At 50.1% G+C, this 10,569-nt stretch overlaps 2 protein-coding genes and 1 non-coding gene across 3 annotated transcripts; 2 read left to right on the forward strand and 1 right to left on the reverse strand.

The window, feature by feature from the left end:
- The first annotated feature begins 2,224 nt into the window (after positions 1 to 2,224).
- NCU15166 lies at positions 2,225 to 2,298 on the forward strand. Its single transcript has one exon. It is a non-coding gene; the product is annotated as a tRNA-Val (tRNA).
- Positions 2,299 to 2,595: 297 nt separating this feature from the next.
- NCU06340 (TPR repeat protein) lies at positions 2,596 to 4,443 on the forward strand. Its single transcript, XM_957281.2, has one exon. It carries the CDS (start codon positions 2,884 to 2,886, stop codon positions 4,297 to 4,299), a length of 1,416 nt encoding a protein of 471 aa, XP_962374.1. The 5' UTR covers positions 2,596 to 2,883; the 3' UTR covers positions 4,300 to 4,443.
- Positions 4,444 to 6,643: 2,200 nt separating this feature from the next.
- Positions 6,644 to 8,945, reverse strand: NCU06339 (APSES transcription factor Xbp1; the record flags this gene model as incomplete). The annotated part of the gene is made up of 2 exons (XM_957280.2): positions 6,644 to 8,817; positions 8,876 to 8,945. 2 exons carry the CDS (start codon positions 8,943 to 8,945, stop codon positions 6,884 to 6,886), a joined length of 2,004 nt encoding a protein of 667 aa, XP_962373.1. The 3' UTR covers positions 6,644 to 6,883.
- Positions 8,946 to 10,569: the final 1,624 nt, after the last annotated feature.

The raw sequence follows: 10,569 nt of genomic DNA on the forward strand, positions 1-10,569 counted from the left end.
CATGCCGCCTTTTGCTACTACAATACTGTACTGCATATACATTCACTAGTGCCCGCAGAGCTGTTTCTCAGAAGAACTGTATGCATACCACACCCATTCACTCTCTTCTCAACCCTGTTTACACAATCCATCCTCCTGCAGGGCCCAATTGCATTGGTGTACGAAAGGGGCACCAACTGATTACGTCAAGCATGGAGGATATAGTTCGTGAGCTACCTGGAAAGTGAGGTATCACTATTTGCACTTTGGTTATTATTCTTGTCGGAATATTTTCAAGAGGCCCAGTCTCAGCCATCAGTTATCGGCCAGCCTTTGACAGCTTCCGTACTTCTCCCGAGGCCGGGTTAACGCCGGCTCAAGATACCTTGGTCAAGATGACCCGTACCCAGCCGGTCTTCCCACCCAGCCTCCATGCAAGCACATCTTTGTGTCACGCTACTGCATATGCATCAAAACTCCTCGACTCGAAAGGTTTTGGGATCAGGGCGCTAGCTTGACGCCATCTTGAGGAAGCACAATGTACTCGAACAGCCGTCAACGTACACACCCTTGGGCATCGTTCCTTTCGTCTGCCTTATGGGAAATCAACCAAGTCAAGACGTTACCCCGCGCACGCGTTCCTTGTACTGGTGATTACTCAATTCCAGGACTACTTTGTACAAGCAGTCGTACTGGGATATTTCGCAATATCTTGCTTCCGCACTTTCTGGGGATCCATACAATGGGGAGACACGCTTGTCATAGCCCTATCAACATCTCTCCGTCCGTTTTTGCCTCTTTTTTTCTGGCGAGACGTTCAGCATCGGAACATTAACGGATTCCTACACGCATCAAAATGACTAAGTATCTCATCAGAAGTCCCTACCAGTCCCATATCCGAGCCGTGAGATACTACGCCACCAGCGAGTATGATTTGGTTTGCCGCCTTACACAGCAGAACTACCGAGCTAGGGAATCCATCAATTGTCGGATTACCAGTTATGGGTTGCGCCCCTATCTCCCTTTTTGCGCCGCTTCGCAAGGATAGAACAGCCAAGCGAACTAATACATAGCGAGATATCACATGCATGCAGCCCTGTAGCAGACACGAATACCTACTGACGTGCCTCATCATATCGGCGTCCGATGGGTTTGCAGTGCTTCATGCAAGAAGTCGGAAGTGACTGTTCTCCGGGCTAGGGTTTCGGGCCGCTGTGTGGAAGGGGACAAGTACCATATCTGCCATCCCGAGAAGGCAAATAACAGTTCGCTAAGGCATCAGCCAGCTCAGATAAGCCTATCTCATTTCCTCTCTAACAAGGCTGCTATGCATAGAACAAAAATGTGTCTCCAAGCAAGACTGGTAAGAGTAGCATACCCAGTATTGAAGCGTTTGTCTCTTTCATCCTCAAATCCACGTTCTTGAAGTCGACCAAAGGAGCTATCTTGGAAGAGGCCCTGTCAACCGTTTTCTTCTAGGCTCCTAGGCTCTTTTAGAGCTAGCCACATCCAATTCGATGAGGTTGACGCGAGCCGAAGACAATCAGATCAAACAAATCTGATCATCGGCTCGTTAATCTCTGGCCATCAACCCAAATAACAACACAAACCCGCGGAACGACGTGGCTACTCTGGCAACATTGACAGCATACTAGATGCCTAGAGGATATGGACACAGCAAGCAAAGAACCAGCAGGCCAAGCGCCAGCACACCAAAACGGGGAACGCCGAAAACGGGTGTTGCGTTAGAAAAGAAAACTGTACGGCGCAAACAACGTGAACAGATCGGTACCCATGACTATTGTCGTCTCATCGTGTGATCTTCTCGTACCGGATGAATCACTTGTTCGGGAGGCAGTTGAAAGGTGATATCTCTACCACTCTGTAGTTAGGAACATGTTTCAGGAAGAGGACTCTGAGAGGGGAATAATGAAAAGTGGAAAGTTCGCAACGTGCCGCTGCACGAACCCAGTATGAGGTGGTTTGATCTTGGTTTTTATCGTGGTGCTATCTTTCACCATGGACAGACAACCTCAAGACTACAGGTGTAAAGTTCTTGATGATAGCACGCACTTCAGTCATGGAGAACGGCGGAAGTGTTAATTCTTGCAGTTTCATTCTTCCTTTTCCAGCACTATTTAGTTCCTGTGGTAACAAAGGCATCATCTGAACAGTGTCGAGTGGGAAAGTTTCAAGGAATAGGCTTATAGGGGTTGGGCCTCAAAACAGGATTCAACAATAACACGGTCCGATGGTGTAGTTGGTTATCACGTCAGTCTAACACACTGAAGGTCCCCAGATCGAGCCTGGGTCGGATCACAGTAAAATCTTCTTTTTGCATGTTTGCAAGCCGTCCTCTGCGGACGCTCTTCTCTGCCTTTTCGTTCGCTTCCTTTTATTTTTGCAACCATCTTAACACAATCTCCGGACGAGTACAATGGAAAACCTCTCATCCTTGCCGCTGCTCGATACCGGTTCCTACTGTGATTTGGTGCCCCGCCCCCGCAGCTCCGGGCCGTTGGTTCCACCTCGGAGCCGGACCCGCTGCGGTAAAAATGTTTCCACTGGCCCCACTTAAAAGTTTCCCGGAGCAGAAATCCAGAAGAAGCTCGAAGAATGTCACTGAGCCTTGATAATTTAGGAGATTATTCGACTTCTCAAGTGAACAAAACAGGTTACTTCATTTTGTCTTACAGAGGGAAATCCTAAGCGCTTCAAAGCTACACACAGGACTTGCGATATCTTCGAATACGTTGCGTCACAAGTCCGAGTTCATTTTCAAGTTTCGTCATTTTCGACATCAGCAACGGAAAAGTCCACACTCTACAACAACAACAACCTCGAGTGAGTGAGCGGGAGTCTCACTTTTACCATAAAACCCAAACAACACAATCAACGCCCAACATGGAGGACGTTACAAAATCCGCCGAGTCTCTCAACATTTCTAACGACAATGACGCCTCTGAGTCGTCAGCTCCGGCCGTCATCGGCCCAGCTCCGCCCCCGCCCGGCGCCGACCTCTCCGCCCTCTTTGGCAACCTTCCTCCCGGTGCGCTCGCCGCCAACGCCAAACCCATGACGGTCCAAGAGACCTTCGAGGAGATGAACAAGCACCCCCTCTTCATGACCTCCCTGCCCTCCGACGAGGATAACGAGGAGCTCGCTGCCCTGCAGGCGCTCGCGTACGAGGGCACCCCCCTTGAGAATGCGCAGAACTTCAAGGAGCAAGGAAATGAGTGCTTCAAGGCCAAGCAGTGGAAGGACGCAAAGGAGTTTTATGGCAAGGGCATCGCGGTGCTGGTAAAGGCCGACAGGGAGAGACGGGATCCGGCCTTCAAGGCGAAAGTCGAAGAGGAGAAGCGGAAGCGGGAGGAGGAGGCGCGCAAGGCCCGGGAGGAGGGTGACGCCAAGGCCAAGATGGAGGCGGATCTGGAGAATGTCAAGGCTGAGATGCCTATCGCGGAAGCAAAAGAAGATAAAGAGGAAAAGAAGGAGGACGAGCTAAGCGAGGAGGAGACGATCAAGCAAGAAGCCTCGCTGCTCGAAACCCTCTACTGCAACCGCGCCGCCTGCCATTTGTCGCTCGCCAATTACCGCTCCTGCACGCTCGACTGCGCCGCCGCGCTCCGTCTCAACCCATCCAACCTCAAAGCCCTGTACCGCTCCGGCCGCGCTTTGTTGTCTGTCTCCAAGATCGCCGAGGCCGACGACGCCTGCGCGCGCGGTCTCGAGATCGACCCCTCCAACGCCGCCCTCAAGCAACTCGCCCGCGACCTGATTGCCAAAAACGAGGAAATCACCCGCAAGCAGCGGGCCGAGGAGGCGCGTCTGGAGAAAGAACGGCGCAAGAAGACGCTCAAGAAAGCGGCGCTCGAGGCACGCGGTATCAAGACCCGCTCGACCGATGACCCGCCTTCGATGGAGGATGCTTGCATCCAGCTTGTGCCTGATCCGCTTGACCCTCAGTCGGAGCTGAGTTTCCCCGTCATGCTGCTGTACCCCTTGAAGCTGGAGAGTGATTTTATCAAGGAGTTCAGGGAGACCGAAAGTGTGGGCCAGCATTTGGAGTATATCCTGCCGGACATGCCGTGGGATGAGGAGGGGGACTATGATAGACCCGACAAAGTGGAGTGTTACATGGAGAGTGTCAGCGGCGGGCTGATCAGGGTCCCGCAAAAGGCGAGCTTGTTGAGGGTGTTGAGTAGTGGGAAGACGGAGGTGGTGGATGAGTTGGTTAGAATATTTGTGGTGCCGAAGGGGGAGAAAGCGGAGGGCTGGATTAAGGAGTGGAAGGAGAAGAAGGCGGGAGAGAAGAAATGAGTGAGTAAAAATCGATAAGGATGAGAGGGAGGACGAGAAAAGAATTTATGATACCCAAGGTAGCTGAGTGGGAGGATGCATATGATGCGGGGAGAAAAAAAAAAAAAACGGAGAGGAGGACTGGATGGATGGGCGGTTTACATAGACATTCAGTAGTTGCAGATTGCTGTTGCAATATCAGTCACAATATAGGGTCATGGGATAATCTTGTTCGCTGTGTTTAGTTGTTTCATTTTGATCTCAATTGTCATTTGAAAATCTTGCTCTCGAGCAACTACTCTTGGTAGGGTATTATTCAATTCTCACCACTTCCAGCTTCCGGCTCTTCCTCATAATTTTCTGGAGGGTTTCCATCATCAAGGAGTTATCCTAACTCTTCCTCTTTGCAAGTCTCTAAGGATTCCATCCTCTATTTTCCTCATAACACAGACAGAGCCAAACCCAAGTACTCTAATCCCAGCAGACCCTTAGCAAGGTCCAACACAACAAACATGCTTTGTAGTCCATCAACAAGCCACAAGTCAAAACAAAGATACCTTTCTACCTCAGTGTCGCTTTTTGTGGATCGCCGATGGATAGATCATGCCCTTCTCTACATCATCAAAGTAGACGTTATGGAGAGACTCCCTCTCTGTATATCTCAACGCTGTTATCGAAACAGGCCACAATAGAAGAAGAGATGAAGGGATGAAAGGCGGTACTAAGCTGCTACTGCAGGGAATGAAGAGAGGGTACACCAAACAAAATAGAGAGAGAAGCGCCAGATATCATTCATTCGACCCGCTGTGACTATCAAGTCAAGACTTTCTATTCACACAATCAGCTCAGACAGTCAATGACTGGATCGATGGATGGTTGAAGAAAAGTGTGAAAATATCCGGTCACGGGAAATAGGAAGCAAAGTCATAGGATCAAAAGGTGGAGGGGTCAGATGATGTGTGCTCAGACGTACCAAGAAACAAAGAAGTTACAGGTAGGTACCTCAGAGTACCCAATTCACCTTCAAACAAGGTATAATGTTGGATAATACATGTATTGACAAGAAAATGGGCGATCCAACCGATGGCAACTGGGCAAAGAATGGATTTTCTTGACGACGCTCAAACAGTTCGCGTTTCTCTCTCTTTTTTCTTCTTCTTTTTTTTTTTCTTTTTCTTTTTGTTGGGGAGAAAAGGGGGAAAAGAGGAGGCAACCGCCGTACCAGTGCACCTTCGTGCTCGTCCTGTGAAGGCAACGAAGTGCTGTGTAAATACTTACTAGTACATAACCCGGTACTTAGAGCAGGCAGACAAGAACGATGGGCAAGAACAAATAGAGAATGTCAGGCAAGTACGATGATAGAGGTACCTACCTACCTACCCACACTAGGTAACGCTGGCCTGTCGTGCCTTCCCTTGTGTTCGGGCTGCGCTTTCTTCTGCCAGAGGATTAACATAGTGATGTTCCGTTTGATAGCTGAGGGGGGGGACGGATGTATAATTTGGTGTTATGTAAGGTAGATACTTATTCTACCGTAATGGCCGAGCCGTCAAGGTTCTCTTCTTTTCGATTATCCTTTATCTTCTCGGCAGCCAAGAGGTCTCGTCTGGGTGGAGGTACCTTAGCTGTTGCCTCATTCCTCCCGTCTCCCTGCCTTCTGCTGTGGTTGTGTGCGTGCGTGCGTTGTGTGATGTTGGGTTGGTGAGGGTAGGCGGGCATAGTTTGCCTGTGACCATGGGGGGAGACCAACCAAATAGATCTGATCCAAGCCGGTGAAGCGATCAAGTAACTGCGACGGTAAAACAGGGAAGGCAGAAGCGAAGAACAGACGATACACACGCTTGTCATTTCTCGAAGGGTGGGAGTTTTGCCTGTTCCTTGCGAGCTACCCAGAGGGGGTGGGAGCATGGTCTTTGGGTCTTGATCGAGCACTAGGTGGTGGACGGTTGATAGTTGTTCTTGCCATCTTCGGCAGTAAAGTGTGTTGGATGTGGCAAAATACAGATTCCAGTGCTGTGTCATCCATCGCATCGAAATCACTAGGTAGATAGCATCTCGTCAAGCTTCATAGTTCAGACAATCAAAGAAATTGTCGAGCATTGCCGATTAATTTCGGAAACAAGAAAAGCATCGTCAAAAATCAGAACAAAGATAGGAAGAATATCATAGCCAACGAATTATTTCTTGCCATGGAACTCAACGCACGGTAACAATGTAGCAAAATCTAAGAAGATATTCAAACAGGGAACGGACGCCCGTAATCCGCGGGCTTCAATAGCCGAGTACAGACTCTCGACAGTCTGTTTGATGCAATCTACAAATAGCAAAGCAAAGCAAAGAAATGAAAACAAGGCACACAAGCTTCGCGAATGTCAAACACCTCCCTTTATTCACTGCAGTGCCTTAACCCTATTCTCCCTTCTCCTCCTAGGAAAAATTGTTGTAATGATAGTACTCTCTTTCTTCACAACCGTGATTTCCTTCCTAACAGGACCAATACCAACATCAAGCAAAGAATCTGCCACGCCCTTTCTCCCCAGCACAAGAATCTGTTTTTGGCTCTCCCCTAAATGTACACATGCAAACAATCTTGATTTGTGTCCCTTCAGAATGACTTTGCCCTCCCAACAAGCAACAATCGTCTCCTCTTCCTTCTGTATTGTTGCTCGTGCTCGTAATCACCTTCATCATCCGCATCACCATTACAGTGACGCGGACCACCAGCATCAGCTTCTTGCCCAGCATATCTAGTCATCTCGTTTGCGACGACCGAGTTCTCCCTAGTACCATTACAACTTGTAGAGGGAGAAAAAGAAGAAGAAGAAGAAGCAATGGAAGTGGAGATGGGTGAACCCAGGTAATTGCTACTTGGCGAGGGAGGTGGTGCCAATGGCTCGGTAGTGTCAATAACAGCAGTAGCAGTAGCAGTCGTAGTACCCCTTCTCAAATTGGTAGCAGTAACCACAGCCGACAGCGTAGGCGATGGTTGACCAGAAGTGGGCGGGGGAGAGACTGGTGATGAAAGAGAAGATGAAGGTGATTCTGGTCGTTTGGTAGAGGAGTAAGCAGCAGCAGCAGCAGCAGCAGCAGCAGCAGCAGCTTCCTTCTCTTCTTCCTGCTGTCTCAGATGCAAGAGTGTTAAAGCCGCCGTCTTGCGAGCTGCAAGACTTGTTTGGCCATCATCGCGACCACTACCAATGGAAGCGGAATTGAAATTCCGGCTGCTGCTATTGTCGCTTGTAGTGTCATTCGCGTTTTTGTCAGCCACAATGGAAGCTGAGGAGGAAGTCCTAGGTAGTGGTAGTGGGAGATGCAGATGGCTTTCGTTATCGTCGCCACATTCCATGTTTGCCTCTACTGCTATTCTCCTGGGCTGGGTGTCTTCTATGTGCTCATGCTCATGCTGGTCCTGTAGGCTTGGCCTTCTTTGGCTCCTCCAGTGCATCGGCGCCGATGTTGATGATGGAGGAGTGAGTGCTCTTTGGTATCCGGCGGAAAATTGATAAGCGCCGCAAGTGCTGTGATCTTGACGAGAATGACTACTAGTCGCATCACCTCCTACTCGGGAAGGCCTCCCATTAGGAAGCCTCCGCCGACCAGAAGGTACAGGTAATGAGCAGAGTTGGGAGATGGGTGGTAGCTGAGGTCTTGGGCTGGGAGAGTTAGATGATGAAAGTGATACCATTGAAGACGATGGTGAGGATAGTATGAGAGAAGGGGATGGTAATCCTTGTGGATGTTGGCTGGCCATGCTGTCAATACTGCCAGCTCTACTCCTGCTGGCGCTGCCTGGTTGAGAAGCCCATGGGGAGGAGGATGTTTTTCGAGGAGAGCGTGGAATGGCAGTAAGCCATGGGTTGGGAGCTTGGCTACGGGATGGCCAGTTCGAATGCGATACCGACTCATCAGGCTCATTGGAGGGAAGTGGGCGCTTGAGTGAATATCTATCGAGGGAGTTGTTGGGCGGCTGGTGATTTACCGCTGTCCATGCTGAACGGTGAGGTGCCCTTTCAGGGTATGAGATAGAAGAGTGTGTCGATGTCGGCATCACAGGACGAGGGCGACCTGCACTTGACCGCAGCAGGGGTGGTGTCCACTCTCCAGCCGGTGGCATCGGTGCCGAGATACCACGCAGCTGCGGCCTAGCATCTACACAAGAGTTCTCTTCAGCGGGGCATCTTCTAGAGCATACCGTCCGTTGTTGCTGCTGTTGGTGGTCTAGGTGCTCTTGGTTGGGGTAAGGATGGTGGTGATGACGTTCTTGAGACCCAGAGGAGGCTGTCCGAAGTGGACGTCTGGCAGGTGATGAGGAAGTGCAGCCACCTCCCCAATTGCCGTATCTCCGATACAGCTCTTGTGCCTTTCTCATTGTATCGCTTATCAACTCTGGCTTGATGATCATGATGCCGTATCGTGGCTCGCCAGGCGAGATGCACTCTGAGGGGAAGTCAGGGCCAAACAGGGGTATTAGTGCCCCCGCGATCTGGTAACAGAAAGTTGCGCATACTGCTTTGGCACAAGCGTATGGCATCCAGTATCCTATTACGGCCGGTTAGTCATCATCTAGTATGGCACTGAAGCGTTCAGAGATCAATACCTTGAGCTTTGATAGCGCCTCCTGTAATGCTATATGCAATGTCTTTTAAGCCGGGATTTTGGTTCAGCATCTTCGCAGGTGTCGTCTACACAGAGCCGTTAGAGTCTACAAAACACCCGTATAGAGGAATTGACGAGAACCTTTGAGTATCCACAGCACTTGAAGAAATGGGTCATCCGAACAAGGCCGACTTTGTAATCCCACATGACAGTGAACTCGGTGTTATCTCCGGGTCGTTGGAAGTTGTACTGAAAGACTACGGTAAAATAATGTTAGCTGTCACTTCGGTTGTGTTTAAGGGTACCGAGGTAGATGGGCATCTATACCATCTAGACACTCTCGACCAGTCTTGCTTTGAAAATCTCTCTTTCCGGTATTATACGGAATGTTTTCAGGTCTTTGTTGAATTTCTCCAAATGGCATTATGCGATACCGGCGGATCTCTTGGAGTGCTATCGCATCCAGGCCCTCTTCAAAAGGGGGAAAGTTAACATCGGGTAGTTCCTCCGTCCTGGGACTGCTTCTCGAGGCTACCGGCCGAGAGAAACAAGTGTTGGAAGATGATGGAACTGGAGCCACACGAGGCTCAACCGGCGTCGGGTTGAGTAAAGAAGTTACCGAAATCATGGGAATAGATGTCCAAGTTAATTTAGCTACGTCCGCTGATATGTCGTGGCCACTGATAACTTTGGAGTAGAGAGATGAGAGGAAAGAAAAGGATGAAGCAAGAAGATGGGATGGGGCTGAGGATGTTATAGCTCGAACGGTGCTTGGTATTTGGAGTCAGATGCGAAAAGGTCAAATTGCCCGTCAATACGCAAACAACAAAACGCTCACCAGACTCTCGCGAGCTGGCTGTGCCTAGGTGTCTTGTTGTACACGACAAGGAACCAAAGGCCCTCTTTTACCTTGACTTCCGCCATGCAGCGGTCTGCAGCCCCGGTCGACGGCTTCCTTCTCTCCGTCTTGTTGCTCGACAGTCTCGGTGCAGTTCCTTTGTCTGGGGTTCCCAGGAGTCGAATTCAGAGGCAAGGATAGCGTTTGGTTCGTCCACCGCTCTTTTGGTGGTCGAGGTGAAGCCACAAAATGATTACTGACAGGCACAAGTGACGCTGAAACCACATCTTGAACGCCCGACGAAGAAATGCAAATCGCTGTGACGGACCGGTAGCAGCAAAAATAACAGTGGCTCACTTGGGTAGCACTGCCAAAAGAAATGATGATTCAACGTTACCTCTTTTGCCAGGCCTGCCTTCGGCTTTGGGACATCCTGAGGAACCAAACGACCCCGTCATAACCACCGTGGTCAACTATGTTGCGTTGTTGCGTAATATCACGCTGTCACATACAAGGCAAAGAAGAGGACCCACGACCGGAGTCCAAGCGGCTCGACAAGGAGGAGAAAGGGGAATCGGCGAGCAGACGTAGTGTCATGTTTGAACGGATATCACCGAGCAAAGGACTGACACTGGTCCCAAAGACAGGGAACGATCACACGCAGCGAGGTGAAGCTGCATGTCCGTGGCCAAAGCAAAACATCAGACGAGTTTGGCGGGCGCAAATACCGGTCAAAGATCAAGCCGGCAGGGTAATGGTTTGTTGAGTGCTTCTGCCACAAGGTAAGGTGCCGGATGGCTGCAGGATGTACCGCTGGACGACGAGCCCGGTTAAAGCAACTGGGTGAAATTTGAACA

This window comes from Neurospora crassa, linkage group IV (genome assembly GCF_000182925.2).
Source record: "Neurospora crassa OR74A linkage group IV, whole genome shotgun sequence".
NCBI lineage: Eukaryota > Fungi > Ascomycota > Sordariomycetes > Sordariales > Sordariaceae > Neurospora > Neurospora crassa.

Coding starts and splice junctions, on each gene's coding strand:
- NCU06340 (XM_957281.2), top strand. CDS start 2,884: ATGGAGGACGTTACAAAATCCGCCGAGTCTCTCAACATTTCTAACGAC.